Below are 25,452 nucleotides of genomic sequence, written 5' to 3'. Positions count from 1 at the left end.
TGTTGGCAAGCCCCTAAGTGAAGGAATAAATAGCATATCAAGATTATGAACTGCAATAATGAAACGAATGACAGAGATGGGATGTAAGAGATGTCATACAATATATTTGATGTGCTTTTGTCTTGTCCAGATTCAGTTAATGCCTGAACATTCAGTTATAGATGTCAAAAAAACATCAGCAGGGTGGTCAGGAGAAACCAGAACCAAAATATAAGTTAGATGGTGGCTGAAGTAGAGAGAATAAGAGCAGGTGAAGTCAGCCTGACTGCATTTGTGAAGCAGAAGGGAGTTTAGAGAGTTTCCATCGTTGTGTGCTCTACGGTCCTGAGCAATCTCTCATTTCTCATCCCATGACTGTTGACTCCTTTCACAGTGTGGCTTATTCTCACTCTGAGCTGGGAGGACAAAATAAAGAAAAAATGTGTAGTTTTAGATGATGGTTGATGACAGCTTTTCCTTCTTGTTGAAATAAAATGTAGCTGGCTACAAATTCTCGAGTTCTGTAGTAACAGTGGTTATAAAATGCATCGAGAGCAGGGTTTCTGGTGTCCCTGCTGAATCCAAAATACACACCAGATAAAGGACTAGAATATTTTTATTAATTATTACTCAAAATGGATATGCCCTTGCATAAGGAAGAACTAACAATTTCTCTGTGTGCACACAGCCGGGGCAACGAGAACAGACTGGCCCTGCGGCGACAGACCATTCTGCGGGAGAAGGGCAGGAGGCAGGCCAGCCGGGGGCCCGCCTACATGTTCAATGACCACTCCACGAGCCTTTCCCTGGAGGAGGAGCGCTTCCTGGATGCCGCCGAGTATGGAAATATTCCGGTGGTTCGCAAAATGCTGGAAGAATGTCCCTCGCTCAATGTCAACTGCGTGGACTACATGGGACAGAATGCCTTGCAGCTGGCAGTGGCCAATGAGCACCTGGAGATCACAGAGCTGCTGCTGAAGAAGGAGAACCTGGCCCGGGTCGGGGATGCCTTGCTTTTGGCCATTAGCAAGGGCTACGTTCGGATAGTGGAAGCCATCCTGAGCCATCCCGCGTTTGCCGAAGGCAAGAGGCTGGCTCTGAGTCCCAGCCAGTCGGAGCTGCAGCACGATGACTTCTACGCGTACGACGAAGATGGCACGCGGTTTTCCCACGACGTCACACCCATCATTCTGGCTGCTCACTGCCACGAGTATGAGATCGTGCACACCCTGCTGCGGAAAGGAGCTCGGATCGATAGGCCACACGACTACTTCTGCAAGTGCAGTGAGTGCAATCAGAAACAAAAGCATGACTCTTTCAGCCATTCTAGGTCCAGGATCAATGCCTACAAAGGTCTGGCCAGCCCTGCTTACCTGTCTTTGTCCAGTGAAGACCCTGTCATGACGGCCTTAGAGCTCAGCAATGAGCTGGCTGTGCTTGCAAACATTGAAAAAGAGTTCAAGGTGAGTAGAGGGACACTGATTCTGGCAGACACAGAACTGCAAACTTTATCCTTCATAAATCAGCAAAATAATGTGGAAAAAGATACAGTTTATTATGAATGGAAGATTTAAATATTTGTGAATATCTTATTGCCGTGTGCCAATTGTAATTCATGCTGCTTATGTAGAATGTGCCAATGAACTAATTTTTTACTTCCTGTCCGGCAGGAGAGTGAAGGAGGCCTTCAAACCCATGGCTGAAGCTGGTTTAGGGCAGGGGAAAGAGGAGACTAAAGTACATTTTAGTCACTTCTGACAGACAAGGTGCATAATTCTATTAAACCCTCATGCATTCTCTTTAGTTTCTTGTATTTGGACTTGAAGCTTTCATACTTACAGTGTATTGCATTCCTTCATGAGGAGGATTCTAAATAAATGTCCTCCTTTTTAATGTGCTTTTCTGGTATTTCTGATCACTTCTTCCTCTCTCTTACTTATTTGTGCTTAGTTATATGTAAACTGTGTAGAGTTAAAAGGCTTTTTCAATGTTACATAGAAATTTTGGTATTTCATAAATGCATGTTTTTGAAAAAAAATATTAATAGTTGAGACCCAGTCTCTATAGACTCTTGAAGCATGAGTTAAGGCAGTAAGAATGTAAGGTTTTATCTGTCAGTAAATGCAAAGTCAGGCCTTGTGCAAACATTGCCAATGTTATTTATGACCTGGGTTAGCTAAAATCACCTAGTGTGGGTTTGCCTCATGACACCCTGTTGAAAGCAGGTGTTCCTGTGACAATATATAGACTTCACTAGCAGGAGATCAACATCCTTCCAAAGCTCTAACAGAATAATTTCCAACATTGTGTTAGCAAGTGTTTGAAATTATCATGATCAATATGTAACAATAATCTCAGCAGTGGTACAGTTCACAAAACTGTGAACCTGTCTCTACTCAGCCAACCTGAGCTGAGGTGCTGTAGTTCTGAATGAATTCCCCTGGACTTGTGCTCATAGGTGGCACCAGTCTATTATAAGAAGCTGGAATATTTATAGGAGAGGGAAAATAAGAAAGAGAAATGTACAAGGTGATCTTAAGAACAGCAGCTGAACTGCTGAAATTGGAGGGAAGGAAAGAAAAAACCCAAAATACTGGGAGGACCATTTGAGATTATTGCAGAGAATGAATGTCTGCCCCATGAAGGCCCTGGCACAAACCTTTAGGACCTCAGTGGACTGACTGAGATTTCATCCACTGATTTCATCTACAGCTCAGTGAAGAGTATTGAAACCACATACTTCTTTCTCTTTAGCAGCTGCTGATCAACAGCAACAAAAGGACTTGATTAACTTAAAGCAGAGTAAATTTAGAACAGAGCTAAACCGTTTTTCATAAACCAAAGTGCAGCCTGTTAAGTTCACAGCTATATTGAGATAAACGGCATGTCTGATTTGTAGGAACTGTATAGATCCCTTCACCACAGTTGGAGTGGCACAAGCTAAGATTATTATAAAGATAAATAAACTCATCATCTGGAGCAGCCAGCAAGAGGTGCCCTTCAAATGTATGCTGCAGAACACAATCAGTGAGATGAATGGGAGCACAGTACCTGTTCATGGCACCACCAGGCAGGGAATGGAGCACACAGGTGAGAACCTAAGTAGACTGGGTCACAGAACATGCTTTTGTAGCCAACTCTGAAGTGCCATGAGGAGGTCCTTCTTTGGTGATTTCTGTTTTTCCAGTTCTTCTTTTGTCTCAGTTGTTCTCTGTAAAATGAGAGCTTCACTTCTAGTGCAGTGTTGTACAGAGAATTTTAACAGAATTTTGGATGCTGTCCCTCAGCAGAAACAGGAGATGAGAGACAAAGCAGCTCCATACTGCTGGGCATTTATCATCCAGGCTCTGCTGGGAATATGCATGCTCTTTGGATAGAGTGGAGTGGAACAGGAGCACTGAGCAGCACAAGCACAAGGCAACGTGGAAATTTAACTCTCCAATAATTTGGAGAGTGGGCAGCTGGCAACATAAGGTCTTTTGGGAATGTTTTTATAGATACTAAAACCATGTGGTGGTTCTGGATAAATATTAAAGACTGTGGAGTACATTTATAACTGAATTTATGAGAGCTGACATTTACACTATTGATAAGCAGTGATATTTACAATATCTAGACAGGCCAGAGACTTGACTGCAAAATACTTGCCTTAGGTTCAGTGGAGGCAGTACAAGTGTGTAAACGTTACAAGAAATAGAGGCTGTCAGCTTTACTGAGTCTGGGCTTGTTTTCACTCCTGCAAGCTTATATCCCTGCTTGCAGCAATTAATCTAAAAAATTGTTACTCTGGCTTTATTTCAGGAGTTTGTTACAATTATTTGGAGGATGTGGTCACTGCATAAAAGTGTGGGTTTGGTAAAAATGCTTTACATGTGTTAGTGTAATCAAAACAAGTATATTTTTAGTGCATAGGTTAGCTGGACATGGCAAATCTTTAGCTCCACCTAGGGTTAGCCTGAGCCATTTAAAGTATTTCAAATCTTACCTAAATTAAAACTGAGCTTTCTGGTAACACACCATTTTAGGTCACCTATTTTATAGTGCTGATAGGGTATTGTAGCAGGGAAACTTTCAAGTGGTTGCCTACAGCAGCCAGTGACACAGGTATTTTCCAGGTCTTCCTCAGAGGCAATAGGAAGGATCAGTGCTAAACTGTGATGCTGGTTGTTTTATGACTGTCCTGTAAATTGCTTCTCTCTTCTAATATTAGAAAGAACACTGGCCATGAAACTGTGATTCATACAAAATAGGAAATGCCACAGTCAGGGGAAACCATTATTCTCTGGAATAAACCCCTTTCTTTCTACAAACTATGCAGTAGTGTCATCCAGCATTACATGCCTTTTGCATTTTGTTGCAGGTATTAAAAGTGTTGCAGTATTTAAGAGTGTTTTGGAGAAAAATACTTTATTAGGAGTAAAATCAGAAAAAAGTGGATTACTTCTGAAGGAAGAATAACTGGACAGATGTGTAAAGCACAGCGTAGAAATATTTCTGTACCAAATAATTAGCTAATTCAAGCTTCCTAAGTAATTCTTCAGGATTTTCTGAAGACTATTTAATTTAGTTTTGTGTCATAGAACTGCAGAATGGTTTAGGCTGTAAGTGACCTTAAAGATCGTTTAGTTCCAAACCTACTGCCAGGGCAGGGAACCTTCCATTGGACCAGGTTACTCAGACCCCCATCTAACCTGGTCTTGAACATCTCCAGGGATGGATAGTCCTCTAAGGACAACCTATTCCAGTGACTTACCACTCTTAAAGTAAATATTTTTTTCCTAATAAATAGTCTAAGCCTATGCTCCTTCAGCTTCAGGACATTGGCTCTGGTCCTGTCCCACCAGGCCTTTTTCTGAAGTCCCTTTCAGCTCTCTTGGAGCCCCTTTAGGTACTGGAAGGTTGTATAAGGTCTTGCTGGAGCCTCATCTTCTCTAGGCTGAACAGCCTCAGCTCTCTAAGCCTGTCTGCATGGGAGGGGTGCTCCAGCCCTCTGATTGTCTTTGTTGGCCTACTTTGGACTTGCTCCAACAAATCAACCTCTTTCTTATCCTGGGGACTCCAGAGCTAGACACAGCCCTGCAGATGGGGTCTCAGCAGAGCAGAGCAGAGGGGCAGAATCCCCTCCCTGGCCCTGCTGCCTACACTGCTTTGGATGCAGCCCAGGACACAGCTGACTCTTTAGGCTGCGGTCTCACATCACTGGCTCGCGTTGAGTTTTTCATCCACAACACTCCCAGTCCTACTTCCCATGGTTTTTCTTGATCCATTCTCTGCCCAGCCCGTGCTTGCACTTGGGATTGCCTCAATGCATGTGCAGGACATGGCTTAGTGTGCAGCTTTACAAAGTTTGATATTATATAGAATATTTTTATTTTTGGAGATAGTGTTCATCTCAATGGTTTACCCACCTAAGAGCTAATATCTTTACTATATACATAAAGATGTAATGATATATGACAAATGTTGTCCTGCAGAGATGCAGCCTGAAGTGTTGAGAAGGACAGTTGTGGTCCAGTGCTGCTCAAAATGGATAAGATTAGCATTTATTATAAAGTCCACTGCAACTATAATGGCAACTGACTGGTTTGTTGTTTAAAGGGATGAAATGGAAAATGTGTTTTCAAGTTAAACATAGATATATTACTGTTTGCTATGAAGAAATCCCCCTAATAAGATCATCCGAATTTGCTTTTCTGATGAGAAGTAAAACTCAATTTACTATCTCAAAATCTAATTTTCTGGGATTATTTTGTTTGTTTATTTTTTTTCATTTATACAACCACCATTACAGAAATGGAACCCCAGTCTTCACTACAGCTGTTGTCTGCGCCTGGCTCTCAGTGGTCACGGGATGGAGGTGGCCGGCTCGCTGTCCCGCTTGTGGCCACAGGGCAGACATGCGAGCAGCCGCCCCCGAGCCTCTGCCAAGACTGTTGCGGGTGGCGGTGATTGCTGCGGCGTGAGTAGCACAGCAGAGGCACAGGGCACGAGGAAACCGAGGCAAAGGAATATGGGAGGGGCACTTGTCTAAACCTCCAAAGATTTAATCTCAAAGTGGGGCAGAGCAAGTGAACCCAATCTGAACCTGAAGGGGCTACTTTTATAGAGATGGGGAGAACACGGGGAGGACACAACCTTTGACCAATAGGAGGGTATTAGAGGAGGGGTGCAGGGTAAAAGCTCCCCAGTAGAAGCCAACATGGGGAGGGAGCAAGCCCCACAACCCAATTCTGCCCTGAGGAAGGGGTGAAAGACAGGGAACACTCTAGAACCAAAGGAGTGCGCTATCTTTGACAGACAAGGGTGAGACAAGGAACAAGGGAGGATATACAGGTGGACTGACATGTGGATTGACATACATTTTGGTGAGGAAAACTGTGGTAAACATCTCAGGACTCAACCATTAGGGAAGCCAAATGGGGTACAGAGACTGAACCACTACAAACTTATAACAAGGAATATTAAAACCTACTACAGAAGAACCAACTGTAAAATAGCAAACCACCACAGTTGTCAGCTTTCCTAAAGAAAAAGTAACATCACTTGTTAGAGAAGGAGTGAAGCACTGAAGGCGTAAGGGCCACCTTTGAGAGGGAAATAATGTATTTAGCTACCTACTGTGACACCTAAATTCAACATTACATCCCACTTTGAAATCCTAATTTCTAGTATAGCAGTATCCATATTTCTGATCTTGTCCTCTACAGTTCACTGAGCAGAGCCAGGACATTGTCTGGAGCACTGCTCCATCTCATCCATGGGGTTCAGTGTCATCCTGCATCCTGAGAGCGTTCTCATCTCAGGCACAGTCTGGGTGGCAGCAGGAGCCTATGACTGGTCACAGGGGACTGTGTGATAAAAGAGTCTTTGCTCTGGGAGATACAGCTGTAGTGATGCTCTCCTGGTCTCCTAGCTGTGGTCTCATGTGCATGGTCAGAGTTAAAGCAGGGCATGGTCAGCTGAGGTTTTCAGAGTGACAAGAGCCTGCTTGCTCCTTTACTTGGCACCCCAAGACAGTCTGCCACATTAAGGGCAGGTGACTCCTCTCAGAATTGCCACTCTCACCTCTCTGCCACCAGCATTGTTCCCTTAGTTCCTCATCCCCCACAGTGCTTGCCCCAAATCATCACCTCCCTTCTGCAGGCGGGAGCAGCTAGTACTGCTCCCTCATCCTTGGTGTTGTGAAATTTGGCACCATTTGTTTTTCCTAAACTGCTGAGGAGCCCTGAGCCAATGTTGTCACAAGCCTCCAACTGTAATTTAATTTCTAACTACCATCTACAGTTTGTCAGGAATGTTTTTTTTTTTTAATCACTAAGTTTACAACATGCAGTAAAGAAGAGCTCATTATCCATGCCTTTGTCCATTTTTGAAAATAAGTTAAGCTAAACAAATTGCCCCATTCCCTTGACTCATATAAATTGTAGGAGACATGTGAGACTCAGGGAGGGGGAACTTTATTTGTGTGTGTGACAGAGAAACATTGAAGAGTGTATCGGTCATTTTTGCTGTCATTTCAGTTTTGTTCTGCCTTCAGCTGACTTTACCTGTGCCATGGCTGAGGTGGAGGAAGTGATGGGAAATGCTCAATTTCCCAAAGCTCATTTGCCATAACCTGACTGCTGAGAACTTTTCATCTCGGCTACCACCACTGGTCACAGCTGTGGCAGTATTCCATGGAAAGGGGAAATGTTCTATTGTATTTGCAAATGAGAAAATAAACTGATGGATTTTATGGATGAATTTAAGGGGTGCTAATATATACTGTGGTACTGTGTACAAACCTAAATTCAGAAAGAATAATTCTCCTGTAGAGTAATGGTCTCCTCATACAGTGTTTTGAAACTCCATGTCAGGTGTCAGTCGCTTGAGCTGGAAAATACAGATGAAGAGTGTGGATGCATGTACCTGTCTTCTACCAGAAAAAATATGCATACTAATATATTACAATGCTTCCTAAGTTCTTATGAAGGCCAAATTATATTGTTTTTATGTTTATTGAAAGGTTTTTATACTGGTATTCAAGGGTCAAATATCAGTTTGGAAGAGTTAGTACTCAATCATACAAGGGTGGGTACTTGCCTCTATGTTTCTCCTTTGTCTGTGAATTTAAAATGGCTAATTTTCCTTTCATTTGGAAGAGAAAATTAATGTGTTAAAAATACTGAATAGTGAATCTTAGCTTCTGCACAAAAATGAAAGCCAAACAGAAGGTGAAATATTACTCTCAAAAAATGTCTTTCTTTTCTGTCTTTCTGTAGTGCCAGAAGTCAGGATTTTGGTTAACCTCTCCTGTTATTCATCTGAATGGAAAGAAAACAAATAATGCAATAATAAATTATTCAGAATGACAGGAAAATATTAGTTTTAGTATTTAGCTTCTGTTGTCTTTGTAGATAAATGGCATTGAAGTGCCTTTTACTCTTATGAGAGATCTGAGTTACCTTGTTTATGTTATAGTATTAAAAAAATAAATCACTAGCAGTTTTAGGTAGATGTCTGCAAATATTTGTCTGTGAATGTTTGCATCCATCTAAGCAAAGTGAAGTGTAAAACTTGGATGCAATCCTTTAATATATCCAAGTAATAAACTGTTATTGTAGTGTTGTGGGTAATAAAGCACAAAGATGCATGAAGTACACCCTCAGCAAAGAAATTAGGGTATCTTGTGTGCTCATTCTCTTCTAGGATGAAGTATTGGATGCATTAAATGGCAGTTAGCATGAAGGAAGTATTTAAAGAGAAGGGGCTAACTCAAGACTAAGAGTGGAAGAAGGGGAAGTACCCTGAAGAACAGACTGGAAGAGGGGAAAATGTGTCTGTGTAATAAAAGTGTTTGTAGAAAATTACTTTAAACATGCCACAGAGACTACATGAGCAGTCCTGTGCGCTGTGAGGTGGTGGGAGGCTTCTTCCATTCTTTTGTTTAGGAAAAATTCTACAGTAATTTCATCTTTTTAAGACATTAAAATGAGCAGAAAACACAAAAATAGCAGACGTTGTTGACACATATGTGACTAAATCTCTAGTGAGATTTTTTTTAGCTTTAGATACACATCTATACCTAATTCTCAGCTATATCCAACTGTTATGACCCAAACACAGCCGCATGTAAGGAGTGGTTAATGAACTACAGATTGCAATGATCAAAATACCATTTTCTGTTTTGACTTATGTCTTTTGGAAAACAGCGCTCAAGGAGAACACTTGCTAGTTACAGCAATAAGCAACTGAAGGTTGGAGAATATTGCAGAGCAATATTTTGGCCCATGTGATGAAGTCTCTTGAGAAGTCCTTGAGCTAGAGCAGAGCTGCAGTCAGAGATGTGGTATCACCACACAAGCTGTGCCACTGCTAGCAGTGTTGCTGGAGAACAGCAATCAAACCTTGTGTTTGCAAGCTAGAATAGATGTTGGAAAAGGGAAAAGACAAAGTTTACAAAAATAATTCTAGGCTTTATAAATTTCAGTATATCTATGCAATTCTGAAGAAGGTTGGGAATTTCTTTAGATGTATTCTGCATAGGATGCTCATCTTGGCCAATTTAAATCTCCACAGTGCAATTTTCTACGTCTTTTCTAGACTTCTGCAACAGTGAATAGAAAAATTTCCCCTGTGCTATACATCTCAACTTGAACTGGTCATTAAAATGTGTCATAAAATGTTTCTGAAAGTGTTTTGGTTTTGTTTTTTAATCTTAAATTTCCTCTAAAACATGTCTAGAGGAGTGGCTCAGGTGTGAAAATTGATAATGTAGATCTGGAAGACGACCAAGGTGAGATGAATCCCATTCCTTGAACATTCGGGGGAAAAGCATGAAAAAAAGCATTAAAAAAGCACAACCAGATGCAAAGAAGCTATTCACATTCACAGAGGTGTAGCTGGAATGCAGAATTGCTTCTCTCATGTTGTATCTAAACACCAAGACTTTTTCTTCGTGATTCTGTTTTCTAGAATGATTACAAGAAACTGTCTATGCAATGCAAAGATTTTGTAGTCGGACTGCTTGATTTGTGCAGAAATACAGAAGAAGTGGAAGCTATTCTGAATGGTGACGTAGAGATGAGCCATAATAATGGAGAGCACGGTCGACCCAGCCTCAGCCGCTTAAAACTCGCCATCAAGTATGAAGTTAAAAAAGTAAGCATGTCATGATGGTGGTATAAAATTATGCTATTGTTAAATTTTATGTTTTGGTAGCCTGTGACACTGGAATGAATGTTTGGGCCCTTTGGGCACAGTGGTTTCACAATCTAAAGAATCCTCCCTTGCAATATAAACAAGAATCAGATATTTAAGGTCACAACGAGCATGAGAGCAAATGACTCTAAACCAATGTGTAGCTATGTGCAAAAGTTTTTGATACATATTTTTATTTTAAATCTGTTTTTTAAAGAAAAAAGGTGGGAAAATTTTGCACTATTTTTGAAGCCTGGGAAAATGTAAGATTTAATAAAAGCTAGAAAATACTACCTCAGTCCCAGTGCACTACATAGTAAGTATTGATACAGATTTTTGTCAGGCTGTTGTGTCTTGCTCAGGAATTTGAGAAAACCTGAAGAAATTGCATGTCTCACAGAAACTGTGTTTGTGTCTGTACAGAAGGATCAGAGACACAACCTAGGAATATCAGTACTGTGGTTCTTAGTTCAGGAGAAAGCAATCTTTAGGCAGTGCCAACTACAGGAATTATTGGCTCTTCTTTGGCTTGCTTTCATTTCTACTGACAGTTTAATACTCTGCTCTCCTTCTGAATAGTGCTCAATGAAACCAGCTGAGTTTGTAGCTGCATAAACATTGGAATTTCCCAGGAAACTTGTCTTGGATAAGATAGGTTGTAAAATTCTAAGTGACTTGTGTCAACCAGGGACAAAGGATTTGTGTAGTGAAGTTTGTATGACCAAAGATCAAGAAGACACAGATAAAAAGTATATTTCAAAAGCACGTTTCCCTAAATTTTTACAGAAATTGAGTTCACATCCCTGGAGGACACACAAAAAATTTATATATGAGGTGTATTTATGTGTTCATGAAGGGAAGAAAAGAAAAAAAAAAAATTTTGGCTGAACCAGTATATGAACACAAACCTGCAAAACACTTGCCAAGCTACAGTCACTAAAGAGAGCTGAAACAGCTGTTGAAAAGAACAGGTTACATTGAGCTTAGGTCCTTCTTACTGTTTGAGTCTGACTGCTTCTGCAAATGTGAACTTTCTTGCAACACTTTCTCTTATCTCAATAAAGACATTTCTTATACCTTCAGCCAGCCATCTTTTAGGTATAGAGAAAGAATTTAGAAAAAAAATACTACATTCAAATAAATTTTTATTTTATTTATAGATTTGGATTTTAAAATGTACAGTGCACAATAATCTACTCTTTTTAAACATCTATCTTTGTAAGATGCTTCTTATACTGTCCAGAGGACACAAAGACTCTTATAGGACAGACTTCTCAGTTTTGCAGTTTGTCCAAATGGTTCCAGAACCAAGTTATAAATAATACTCATCTGATTTTCTGCAAATGTGACCGCTGTTTTCTCAAGCCAGCTGAAAAAAATGATATTTTCTGTGTTAACATGTGCAAATAGGATATATTTTTCTTTTCTAAATGAAGATTATGTTGCAGAACAAAAGACTCAAAGTACTGGAATTTCTGAAGCAGTAGAATTAAAATTATAAATGTCAGAAACATATAGAGTTTGCCCAGATAAATGGGCCTGAGATTAAATTAATAGTTTGTGATGGAACTTTGTGTTAATAAACAAGTTTCTAAGTTGAAGTATTTATTGCTGATGGCAACATGCCTGTTTACTGGGAGATTTGGCTTATCAAAATAGTTTTTCTTATGCCCCTGTTAATGCTCCTTTGAATTTAAGCTGCATTTTCACTATTCCAGCATTCTTATATTATTATATATTCCAGCTTTTCCTGTAGCTGTATTTTAACAAAGTTATTCTGATAGCAGTATCGTTTATGTGCTCTTTCTTTTTTATTAGTTTGTAGCACATCCAAACTGCCAGCAGCAACTCCTCTCTATTTGGTACGAGAATTTGTCGGGTTTGCGGCAGCAGACGATGGCAGTGAAGTTTCTGGTTGTCCTCGCAGTTGCGGTCGGATTGCCCTTCCTCTCCATGGCCTATTGGATTGCTCCTTGCAGTAAGGTCAGCCTGGGAAGCCTTGTCAGGGCCTCCTAATAAATCCTCCAGCACATAAATTCCTGTATGACAAAGCCACACTTATATATTACTTCAGAAACATGTTTTTTTAGAGCCAAGTTATAATGGAATGGCTGCAAGGTTGCATGTTCAGGCATACGTAATTAAGACAGGTAAATTTGTTCTGTTAATTGCAATATGAAGTAAACTAAGTTACAATGGTTGAGCAAGTGTTGCCTTGAGGAAATTCTGCTTTATAAACCAGTCAAACAGTTTTTCATTTTGTTCTTGCCTTAGCAGAGTATACTCATTTTCCATTGATTCAGAAGTAAACTAAGCTCAAGCTGTGGGTTGATTCCTTTGAATTGCCTCAAAGGAAATTTTCATTATCAAAAATAACTCTATAAAAGTCAAGACAGTGCTAGTATTCATCATGTTTTGTGAGGTCTTCAAAGCAGTTACACAACCTAACCTGCATTCACTTGCAATGCTCTGTCTGGTATTAGGTGCTGCCAATATATCCGGTTTGGTTTATAAGTAGTATGGAAAACCTTTCCAATAAAGATGGGTTGCAATTTCTGACTTCACTGAGCTTTGTGTTGAATCCCTGTTTCAGTTGGCCAGTATCCCTGTTGAGTGGAACCAATGGAAAATTTCCCTTGAAAGTATGTTAGAAGGACAAATGGCCTCCTATAAGGATTGTTCAAAATGTTGCAGTATGAGATCCACAATTCTAGCAGGTTGAACTCTGTAGCCTTTTATGTTTTGCCATATTTTTTTCATGTCTTTCAATCTAGACAATAAAAATACTTGCATTATTTTCACTTTTTGGTTTTATGACTAGGGGTTTATGATTAGTTTTCTCTTAAAACGCCTTGAGAAACAACACATTTTAGTGATTGATTTTCTGCTGTAGCAGTGACTTACCTACTTGTTATTTTCCTTTTTCAGTGATTTATTTGTCATATACAAATGCAGTCAGTCTAAAATTAAAAAGTACTTTTCTGCTGCTGCCAACTTGGTGGACAAGCTAAGACTTTCAATATTAATACAGGCACTCTCAAAAATAAAGAATTGCTAAAAGTTCAGCTTCATGTGAGTTTGTATGGAACTTTCAGGTTTTAAAGTGTTGCACTAAACCATTTTTTAAGTTGTTCATAGTCATTACAAAGCTGAGAACTTTTCCTTTGTACAAGTTAGGAGGAAATTAAAACTCTACAGAACTACAAATATACCCTTTTGAGATGTCACGACTTTTTTAAAAAAAGAAAATAAGTTGGGAAAACTGTGCTAAATTGAGTATCACATCAGTCAGGAAAGGGGATTTTTTCTTCATAATTCACTCATAGTGATAATGCTTTTAGTAAGTGTGTCAAAATCTTATTTTCTGTCTTGCCTCAGAGTGAAGCTGGCTAGTATTAAGAAATTCAACAACTTTAATAGATTTTTCTCTTGATTATCTAGAATAGACATGGATGCCACAAAATAATTAAAGTATTCTTTCAAATCACTGAGTTAAAATGTATATTTTATATTTTTTCATTTCAGTTTCACTGTTAATCTATTGCCAATATCCTAACAGTGAAACTGAAGGATTATTCCTCTGAAAATAACAAATCAGTAGAAACTTCTAAAGATGACTATGAACAGGGCATCATAGTATACAAACATTTTCAAATATTTGTTTCTTTGTATTATTGAAATATATGATTATCTGTGTTACTACTCTTTTTATAAACATTTTATTTGGAATCAGTCAGTGCTATATCCTTGTGTTTGTTAATCTCTGTTGCAGCTGGGGAGGATAATGCGTGGACCATTTATGAAGTTTGTAGCCCATGCAGCCTCTTTCACCATTTTTCTTGGTCTGCTTGTCATGAATGCAGCTGACAGGTTTGACGGCACCAAACTCCGACCTAATGAAACAACAGACAATGTAAAACAGCTTTTTAGGATGAAAACATCCTGTTTCTCATGGATGGAGATGCTTATTATTTCTTGGGTAGTAGGTAAAAAATTTTGCTTCAATTTGTCTTGCTATAATTACAAGTGAAGCTGAACCCAACTGAATCCTTTCCTTTTAATATTTTGTGTAAAAATTGCAACGAAGGGAGTCTATTCAACTGTCTGCCTTCCCACATGGGCCTTGTGTTTTTTATTGGATGGCAGCAGGATTCATGTGTTGATCACAAACATGCAGACTAAGTACTTAGGTGAAATCTATATTAACTTAATATTAATTAATTCAGTTTTACAAATATCAGCGCAAAGTGTCTACCAGTTTTTGGGGTGGATGAGTCCCAGTGTGAGCTTCCAAGAGGAAAGATTTTTTACCTGATGAGCCAATATTTTTTGTCCAATTGTCTCTTATTCTCTTATTTTGCAAGCATGCCTGCAGAACTAATAGTGCTTAGCTGAATATATTAGTGACAAAAGAGAAGAATATAGGTCCCTGAAGATTTGGTGGTAGATTTTTCCATCCCAAAACAGGAATGAAATGCTATGAGCAGTACTCTGAGCTGACCCATTCAGCTTGGTGATGTAGAACTCTTCAGCATCAGAACTTGAGCGCAGACCTTCCAAAATATTTTAGCGGTCAGATTTTTACTTACAAGTCTACTTCCTTTGAGTCCAGTAGGGTTTAGATGCCCAAATATTTTAAGCATCTGGGTTCTGGTTGTTAGTTAAGTCAGTAAAAAGTGAAAGCTAAATTCAAGCTCTCAATTCAAGAGCTTATGCGCTATAAAGTATTTTGCTTTTTAGAGCTGACTGTGATTGAAATTTGTATACCAACTGATTCTTATAGCTTTAAAAGACCTTGGCAGTATTTACTTATTACATTGTAAAACTATTTACAAATTATTATAATTTAGTATTTTAGGAATAATATAGCCCTTAGATTTCCAAAGTCTATAAACATCAATATTTTCATCTGATAATAAAGAAGTAAATAATAAATTCCCAATTTGAAGTTCTACTTTCCTAATTTAATTTATTTTTGTATCAGTGTCATGCATAAGACAGTTTATGAAAAATTGATTCATGCATACAGATGTGACATTGAATTTAGCTACTGTAATTGACATTATTATTGTCCTTACCTGAAAAGTGCTTTCAATTTGATAAGTGTAAAAATTAGTGACATTATTCCATTCAGTTATTAACTCTTTAAAATTGTACTTCATAATTACATCATTTTTACCTTGAAAAGAAAAAAGGATTTTCACAATAAAAAAAGCTGTCATAAGCTGATAATGTACTTTCATTTTATTACTAAGGGACAGTAGTTAGGAATCAAAAAGATACCTTTGTCCTATTGAAGAAGGATTAGGTCTGAGACTTACTTTCATGATCATTTGTCACATATATAAGAGAGACTGTACCCAGGGTAATGGCAAGTAAGAAATTTTGAGTTATGCTTTAGCTCTAACACCACTATATGTTCTTGCCAGAGCATTTCTGCTCTTCTCGTCTCGTCCTGTGTCTGTAACAGATGGTAACACTCATATCCCATTTCCCCATTTCCTCGTGGAAAGCTTTTGTAGTTTTACAGGAAAAAGCAGTCTGAAAGATTGTTATTATTACTCAGATGAGAAAGAAGTCTCAGAATGTATATGAATTTGCAGGTCCAAGGATTTAATTTTGAACTCCCACTGATCAAAATAGTTTTGAGTTTGACTGAAACCAAGAGCATGTCCTATATATAATAAAAATATAAAACGAGCATGAAGAATAAACAACACACTATTTTCTCTGTTCTGTCTTACACAGGTATGATATGGTCTGAATGTAAAGAAATTTGGTCTCAAGGTCCAAAGGAATACCTGTTTGAGTTATGGAATATGCTTGATTTTGGAATGTTAGCAATTTTTGCAGCATCATTTATAGCAAGGTTTATGGCATTTTGGCATGCATCCAGAGCTCAGAACATCGTTGATGCAAATATGAAAGATCTGACAAGTCCAACACTGGAGCCCAACATAAAATACTACACCTTGGGTGAGTTGATTGCACACTTATTGGGCCGAAACAAACTGATTTTCTTTTAATAAGTCTCCAATACCATAATTTCACAATGTAGTACTGAAGAAATTCCCACTGCTTCTTTCTTATCCTTACAGCAAGTTGAACATCAGCCAGCAGTGCCTTGGCAGCCAAGAGGACCAAGCCTGTCCTGGGGGGCATCAGGCACAGCATGGCCAGCCGGGCAAGGGAGGGGATTGTCCTGCTCTGCTCTGCACTGGGGCGGCCTCACCTCCAGTGCTGGGGGCAGTTCTGGGTGCCACAATATAAAAAAGACATCAAAGTATTAGAGAGTGTCCAAAGGAGGGCAATGAGGATGGTGAAGGGCCTTGAGGGGAACTCATATGAGAAGCAGCTGAGGTCACTTGCTCTGTTCAGCTTGGGGGGGGAGACCTCACTGCAGTTACAGCTTCCTTGTGAGGGGAAGAAGAGGGGCAGGCACTGATCTTTGCTCTGTGGTCACCAGTGACAGGACCGAAGGGAATGGGCTGAAGTTGTGTCAGGGGAGGTTTAGGTTGGATATCAGGAAAAGGTTCTTCACCCAGAGGGTGGTTGGGCACTGGAACAGGCTCTCCAGGGAAGTGGTCACAGCACCAGCCTGTCTGAGATCAAGAAGCATTTGGACAATGCTCTCAGGCACATGGTGTGACTCCTGGGGACAGTGCTGTGCAGGACCAGGAGCTGGACTCAATGATCCTCAAGGGTCCCTTCTGACTCAGCAGATTCTATAATTCCACTATTGGATCATAGTTCCCCTGGCTGTGTTTGTACATCTTTTTGTAGACTGTTCTAGACAGCACCAAAATGAACTAATACCAAAATAAATTCACTGTCACCCACCCTTTTTATAGATAATTTTAGTCTGTTCAGTTACACAATACTGTCCTGCAACCAGTTTGTGGTGGTGTAGCTTTGAATGGAATGTACTGTACTGCAGGGAGAGAACTGTGCAATGAGATGAAGGAAGTTCTTAAACCTACTTTGCCAGCAAAGCCAATGTATCCTTTATATATTATTTGCTCAGAGACTCTATTATATTTCTTTAATATTTCCCAATCCACTTTCTTTACCAGTAAGAGATAAAATGTTAAGAAATTTGTGTGGTATATTTGGGAAGTCCTAGAAGGTATTTTGCCCAAACGAGAAAAAAAAGAAAAGCACTGTTGACTTGTGTTCACTCAACACCACTACATCTCTCTTACCATTATTAGATATTTTTCTCTAGATACTGAATTATATCAATTTCCATCTCTATTCTGTGCTTCAGATACTATTTCTGATAAGGTTGCATTTCTGCATTATCGAGACTGCAGAAAAGCATAGCAATTAAAATGTATATATTCTGAAACACACTAAGTTGTGGTCTTATAAATTTGCCTGGAAAGTTATGAATTTCACGTGAATCCTAAAAGCAACTAGTTAAGGCATTTTTTCATGTATGCAGGTACACTGAAGTCTGCTTGAAGAGCTTCTGTGTATGGATGATAGTAATAGTGAGTATTTAATGCCAGTTTTTTTCATAGGTTAGCAAACGTAACTTGATGGACACCAGGTTGAACATGAGCCAGCAATGGGCTTGTGCAGCAAAGAAGGCCAGTGGTATCCTGGGCTACATTAGGCAGAGTACTGGCAGCAGGTGGTCCAAAAAGGCCTCCTATACATAAGCACATGTTATACTGACAGGAATTCTCATCTTTTGTTTCCAGCCAGAATAAACTGGGATCCGTCTGATCCTCAGATAATTTCTGAAGGGCTGTATGCAATTGCAGTGGTGTTAAGTTTCTCACGGATAGCCTACATCTTACCAGCTAATGAAAGCTTTGGACCACTGCAGATATCACTTGGGAGAACCGTGAAAGACATCTTCAAGTTTATGGTGATATTTATCATGGTGTTTGTGGCTTTCATGATAGGCATGTTTAATCTCTATTCCTACTATCTGGGGGCAAAACAAAATGAAGCATTCACAACGTAAGTACAATTGATTAAATTGTAACCTTTTTTTTTCTTAGCAATAATTCTGTAAAATACTAAATGTTCTTTGCAATGCTACTATATTTTTGGATGTGGGGAACTGAGATCTCTTTATCAAAGCAAGAGAAAACAAGTCTTCAAACAGATGGAGATAAATAGGAAAAAGTGCCTCAGAGATTTGGACTTATGTTTATTTATAAACTGATCAGGGGAAATAACATGCATTTAGATTAACTAACCTAAAAAAAAAATCACTATTTCCACACTGTGACTTTACCTGGAATTGTGGAATAGTAAAAACTCAGCTGGAAGATTATGGTCCATAAGAGTAATTTTTTTTGGAAATTGATGATTTGCCATCAGATATCCTGTCTTCTTCATAGTTTTGGAATATTTGTCATATTAATGGTGAAATAATTCCCAGTAAGTAAACTATTGGTGCAATTTAAATAAAGTATTTACAGGTTAATTACTTTTTAAATTTATTTTCATATTAACAGCAAGCTTGTAGCATGTAGATTAAATTATTTAACAAGTGAATAATTTTAATATTCTTTTGAGGATGGATATATGATTCCTAAAAACATCTGATCTGAATCAGATTATTTTATTGTTAGTCCTAAGTGTTAGGAATCTTGTGTTAGGAAACAGCATGTACCCATGGAATTAGACAGTCTGCTTTTATGCACTGAGGTGGAGTTCAACATTATGATAATGGAAAAATTTGTACACTGTATAAAAATGATAACTGGCAATTTCTACAATAAGAATATACAGCTTTTCTTCAGTAACATATGCATGTGTCCAATTTCTCCTTTTAGTGTTGAAGAAAGTTTCAAAACATTGTTCTGGGCTATATTTGGACTCTCAGAAGTTAAATCTGTTGTTATCAATTATAAACACAAATTTATTGAAAATATTGGTTATGTTCTTTATGGAGTCTATAATGTTACCATGGTCATCGTCTTACTGAACATGCTAATCGCAATGATCAACAGTTCATTCCAGGAAATTGAGGTAAAAAGTCCATTTATGATGAAATATCACCCTATTTACTGTTTCAACTAATTGTCTCAGGCTCCTGGAAAATTTTCTTGTTGACATCTGATTTAAGACAAGTATCACATAAGCTTTTGGAATATTTTAGAAGAAAATATTAATTACACTGTTCATTTTTATTATAAGATACCTGGCAATTACTTGTCTGCATGTGCTTGCAATAGTAAGAACCAGACTGGAATAAGAAACTACTGGTGAACTGTGTTATGTTCCTGAAGAGTATGGGCTGCATGGTGTGACTTTGTGATCTTTCATTTGCTTCATTTACTTGAGAAGTAATTACTTGAGAAGTGTCCTTCTTGCTGCAAGGATGTTCTCTTACCTGTGCCTTGACCTTGCAGGCAGGTCTCCAGCATCCTGTGTTCTTCTTTCATTGAAGCAAGTGTTGCTCTAGACCTCTGCAGTGAACAAAACTTTACTTGGCCAAGTAATCAGCAGGGCTACTGAAATCCAACATGAGCTTTTGCATTCCATGGAAAAGAGAAGGTTAAATCATTATCACTGTTTAGGAAAAAAGTAAGCAGATCTCCAGGAGCTGGGCCATCCCAGACTTTCCATGGGGATGCTCTTGCCAAAGCATTAAACTCAGGTTTGACTCCACTTTGGTCCCACATTCTGGGCTCTGACTGGGGCTTTGTCAACCTTGAGCAAGAGCAACACGTTCTCTAGGAATGCTCACATTCTTCTGGATCAGGAGGCCACAGGGCAAATATATCAGGTTTGGAGCATTAAAAATACAGTTACTGGACAAAACAGCTTCTGAAAAGAGGTACAGCAATATTGAATCATGACCTTGACCTGATGTCAGTCCTTCCTGCAGAAAACCCTCTTAAACTTTACAGGGGGAAATAAAGTGAGTGTTTTGATGATCATAAATGATAAACATAAACCATGGTGATGGTCGTATATCTGGTTTAATCATATATTTCAGAAAATTGAAGGAATTAGGTAAGAATCACCTCATCTTTTTTAACTCCATGTTTAAAGTAATAGTCTATAGACTAGTAATAGAGTCTGTCATTGTGATCCTGTATTGCAGACTATTAGCACTCACTCTGGAATAAACAATATTTAAATTAAATCCATTCTGTTCTTCTGCAATTGCATTATTTTAAATGGATTAATAAGAACAGTTCCATTCATTGAAATTTTGATTTTCATACATCTTGATCTGTTTGTGATTTACTTCATCCAATTACACTTAAAACACACATAAAGTTCAGCTAGAGCATCTTCAATAGTCAAAGTGGTATTAACAGTGTCTTAACTACTATGTTTCTGTTTTATAGGATGATGCTGATGTAGAATGGAAATTTGCAAGGGCTAAACTTTGGTTTTCTTACTTTGAAGAAGGGAGAACTCTTCCAGTACCCTTCAATTTAGTGCCAAGCCCAAAATCTTTGCTCTATCTCCTAATCAGAATTAAAAAATGTATTTCTAAACCATTTTTGTGCCAAAAGAAAAGCTTTCAGGAAGATGCAGAGATGAACAAGGTAATTTTTTCTTGTATAAACTGACTGATAATTTTAGAAGATAAAGCAAATTTTTAACTTTATTCATTAATTTCCAAACATACTTAATTAATACTGAAGTCAGTCACTAATGTGGGAGAATGGAATGGAATGGAATGGAATGGAATGGAATGGAATAGAATAGAATAGAATAGAATAGAATAGAATAGAATAGAATAGAATAGAATAGAATAGAATAGAACAGAATAGTCAAAAACCCTGGTGAAGTTCAGGTCAAATGACATCTCCTGCTTTCCTCTTATCTGCAAGTCATTTTATCTCAGAATGCCATCTAGATAGTCAGACAGATTTTACTTTTCATAAATACACACCTGCTTTTTCCAGTCACCATCTGTTCTTGCATGTGCTCCAAGAAGTTTCATTTTTCATTCCATTATTTTGCCAGTTACTGAAGGGAGGTTGAGTGGCCCAGGGTTGCTCGGATCAAAATTTTCACTTTTTTTGAAGATGGATCTGACATTTGCCTTTCCCCAGCTTTTGGGGACTCTCCCAATACCTGTGGTCTTTCAGAGATGATAGCATATTTACAAGGGGTGCATCTGCTCCCTGAGATGTACTCTGGACTTGCCTGGGTCAAGTTCTTCTTGTCTCCTCAAATTACTTCACTAAGCACAGAGGCCTGAGAGATGGTTGATGAAGCCCGAGGCCAAAAAAGCATCAAGTCCCTCATTCTTACCTTCATCCAACTGTCACTTAAATCCCTTTCCCCACTGAGCAATAGGCTTGCATTTTCCTTGTTCTGCTTTACATTGCTGTTGTAGCAATTTTTCTTATTGCCCTTGCAAATGTCAATCTAAGGCAAGCTTTGTCTTTCCTAACACCATCCTCACATGCCTGGGCAGTTTCCAAAGTCCCCCCTTGGTGGCCTGTCTCTGTTTCCACTGAAAATGCCCCTTGCTTTTATTGTAGAATATTTTGCTACATGCTTTACTTACACAGCTTTAGTAAAAAGCACTTGAGTTGATTCATTGGACTTGCTTAGTTTGTAGTCAGTATATTTTTCCTGTACTGTCTTGGTATAGATCATTTCAATTGCTTTAGAAAAACATGGAATGTTAGGTGGTATTGGAAATGTAAAAACTGGCACTATTCTAGCACTATTGTAACGTGTTAGGGAAGAAAAGTTGTGCAAGGCAGCTGATCAGATGTAGTGAGTAGACCAATGAGCATATGCTAACATACAGAAAAAAAAAAAAAAGGGAAAGGATTTGTCATGGTGGCTAAAAAATTTTTTTTCAATGGAAATTTAAGTGTGCAAGGATCTTTGTTAATATGGGCTGTGGTGTGAGCAGAGGCCTGTTCAAGGTTGAGAGTTCTTGAATTTGTAGTCAAGAGTCATTAGACTGGGGACCAGTAAAGCATTTACATGCATCTGTCAGTTCTCTGTCACCAGTGTGACCAGCACATTTTTCACACTTAATAGTTGAAGAGTAAAAGAGAAAAAATGCTTACAATCCCAGAAGGAAAATATTGACTTTAGGGAAAAATCCTCTGCCTCTGGGTAAGTTTATACAGTTTATGAAAACAAATATAGGTATTACAAACATTGTCATCAAAGTCAAAATTGTTATTAAGTTCAAGTGTCTCATCTCTATCACCAGTAATTTTTCTAGTGTTTCACAGATCTCACTTCATTTTATTTGGAAAATCTAATTCTAATATATTTAGGACCTAACAGAAACGACAAGTGCATTTGCTCAGGTTTTTAATGAATCTGACATTTGCAAAACTTTTCTTCAAGCTGCTTGATGCAACCTGATTTTAAAACCTCTGTGAGTAATAAAGCCATCACTAAAATATTGAGCATTTGAGGAGATGCATATAAACTTAAAATTGAGTGGTGGTGGAAAACAACAAATGTTTCTTTTCCTAATTCACTCACTCTGTGAATTTGAAAAGCATGTAAGTAGGTTACAAGCTTGTATTAATGACATTTTAGCATGAAATTTATGTTCCCATAAAACAGGTACTCTTATAAGTCTCAATTATACAGACTAAGGAAAGAAGATGTATTTTTATCATTCCATTCAAACCTAGCAATTCATATTTTCTAGCATGTTTCTAGGAAGGTGCAAAGTGTAATAATTACCAGTTCTACATAAAGCAGTAGCAGGTTTGTCAGCTTTTACAGCAGTCCCTCTGAAAGAGAGCTGTAGGAATGCAAACATTGTTTATCAGATTTTTTCCTAACCCTGAATTAATTTTAAGTCTTCAAATATTAATGCTTTACACTCAGTGAAGATTTTAGTATAACTAATCCTAAATGAAATGTGCTTACTCCCCAGCCAAAGCAGCTATAAAACTGCTAATCAAATTAAGAAAAAAAAGCTTTTACATTGAAAAACATAAAGCGTCTGAGTCGTATTTATTAATTTCTCAGGTTTTGCAGCAGATACTGGCAGATGATTACATTTTTACTTACCTTTTGGGCTGCTACATGCTGAATTTATCTGGATCTATTAGATATTGCCATCCTGTGCACTTCCAAGAAGTAGCTAAAGTGGTTTTGTGTTACCTTTTGGTCCAGTGTTGACAATTCATTATTGTTGTGGCTGTCATAGCATCTTCTCAAAGGCACTGTCAGGCTTTTGGGATTTTGACTTTTGATTCACTTAGTGCTGAGCAAGTTGATGCTGCTAAGACTGCTGAGCAAGGATCTACCTGTGCAGGGAGCTACTATAAATAAAATGAGCTGTGGAAAGATGAGGAAAGATTTGGCAAGACCACACCTAAGACTTGATGGCTGTGTTTGTGCTAGTATAACATGGGTAGCTTATCTGAGTATTGAGGCCAATTCAGGTAGTTTATCTCACAAAGTAGGAAACCTCTTGTCTCCAAACCATTCCAGTTGCCAAACTGTGCCTAGGAAGATAGAAGGTTGTTCTGGTGTGAGTCCTACCTGGCAGGACAGTAAAAGTTTACTGATGGAGGACATTGCATTGCAGTGCCCAATAATGTTAACACACACTGGAGTTTACTGATTCAGACCCAGCCTGTGGGTTGTTCTGCTGCAGAGCCTGCATCTTCTCAGTGCAAAAACAGCAGCAGCTTCAGAGTGTGTGGGAAGACAAGGATTAGGGTGGGAAGGAAGGAAATACTACTCCTAGATCCAGCTCTGCCCTGATTATTGCTAGCAGAAAACGAAGCCAGATGCTGTCAGTGCTAAACAGCAAGTAATTTATATAGCTGTGTTCAAAGTATAGTACACCAGAAATTAATTTCCTGAGACATATCTAAATACAATACTAAATACTGTGAAGATGTTTTTTTTCAGGCTGCTTATTAAAATCCATAGATTTCTTGTTTCGGGCTAAAATTGGCATTTTAAACTTCAAGTGAGTAAGAAACTCAAACCAATGAAAAGGACTAAAGAAATGAAGGAAAAGGAGAGTTTAAAAAAAAAAAACAAACTACTTTGACCACTGTTTTAAATTTTAAAATTGCCTTGGGATTGAGAAAATTTATTGTTCAAGTGTCACAGAACTTGTTCATCTTCCTGAGCTAAAAATCAGCAGTGAGAGATAATATATTTTAATTTTGTTCATTAAACATGACCCTTCAGAAAAGAAGTAAGGGACAACTATTTATTGAAGTAGCTTTAAGCCCTCACTCAAACAAGAAAAATATGTTAACTTTAACTTTCCTATTGTAAAACAGTATTTCTGAAATTTTCACAAGTGACGTCTGGTTATAGGAGCGCAAACTGAGTCACTTTCTGGAAACCCTCCTTTTTGACCCAAGTACAATTTTTTGGAATTGCAAGTTGACAGCAGCTTCTGATTTAAGACATCAATAAAGTGCTAAAGAAAACAGCTACAATCATTTAATTACTATTCTGATTGCATTGTATTTTAAGTAATATAAGATAATAATGAAATGAGAGGCAAGTTTAAAGATGAAAGTGTTTTCAAAGAGCAGTGATCCATATTTCGTATTTCACCCCACACTCTAGAAGAAGAGTTATTTTGGTTGGGATTTATATCTTTGTTTTATTTAGTTTACATCATTTCCCCTCTGGTTACCCATATTCAATAAATGTTAGCTTAAAAATACAGATTCTAGGTCAGTCACCAATGTGACTGCCTGAGTGTACTCTAGTACTAATTTTGGAGAAAGAAAAAAGCCATAGGCAGGAAGCTTAAAGAGAATTTAAAGAGATCTTAAAGAGAGTTTAAAAATGTTATTAGATGTTATAATGAAATCTTGGCAGTCTCTGCCACCAAGTGGTCATTCAGCAATTTGCAGTGGATCTTGTGTCCTTCCACGTAGGAAGATCTAATGAAGTTACACACTTATGATTTACCTGGCAGCTTTCAAGGTTCACTCTGTAGCTAACTAAAAGTACATTATTATCTTAAAAAATGTGCTAGAGGGTGAAGATTAAGATAAAGGCACTACAGTGAGCCTGGTTTTACAAGTTTGCAGTGTCATAACTCATCTCACCACATATTACCAATTTTGCTATTTCAAGTGAAAATCAAACTGTAATTGAGCAGCGGATTAACTTTTGAGGTGAAACAATGTAACATAAGTTTGAAACTGGTAACCAGAATGACACATTCCTTTTAAAATATGTAATAAAATACATAGTAAATACCCAAGGCAACTTCCCTCTGCTGCTGCAGAGGAAGCATGGTCTTACTCTTATTCTACTATATTATTTCCAAAAATGGTGCATGAGAAATCCAGGAGCTGAAATAGCAGGAAGATTGTTTTCCTTTTTTAACTC

At 38.2% G+C, this 25,452-nt stretch overlaps 1 protein-coding gene across 1 annotated transcript in view; it reads left to right on the top strand.

Annotated features, from left to right (window-relative positions):
* The window catches only part of TRPC6 (transient receptor potential cation channel subfamily C member 6), a 78,582-nt gene that overhangs the window by 45,627 nt on the left and 7,503 nt on the right, over window positions 1-25,452 (top strand). The window contains exons 2-9 of the mRNA XM_053936411.1: window positions 668-1,442; window positions 9,934-10,119; window positions 11,977-12,141; window positions 13,931-14,144; window positions 15,907-16,134; window positions 17,865-18,129; window positions 18,954-19,149; window positions 20,481-20,684. Coding sequence (XP_053792386.1) covers window positions 668-1,442; window positions 9,934-10,119; window positions 11,977-12,141; window positions 13,931-14,144; window positions 15,907-16,134; window positions 17,865-18,129; window positions 18,954-19,149; window positions 20,481-20,684 — 2,233 coding nt within the window. The remainder of the gene's footprint in view (window positions 1-667; window positions 1,443-9,933; window positions 10,120-11,976; window positions 12,142-13,930; window positions 14,145-15,906; window positions 16,135-17,864; window positions 18,130-18,953; window positions 19,150-20,480; window positions 20,685-25,452) is intronic.

This window comes from Vidua chalybeata, chromosome 2, assembly GCF_026979565.1.
Source record: "Vidua chalybeata isolate OUT-0048 chromosome 2, bVidCha1 merged haplotype, whole genome shotgun sequence".
NCBI classification, from domain to species: Eukaryota; Metazoa; Chordata; class Aves; order Passeriformes; family Viduidae; genus Vidua; species Vidua chalybeata.
This window is presented reverse-complemented; position numbering and strand designations above follow the sequence as displayed.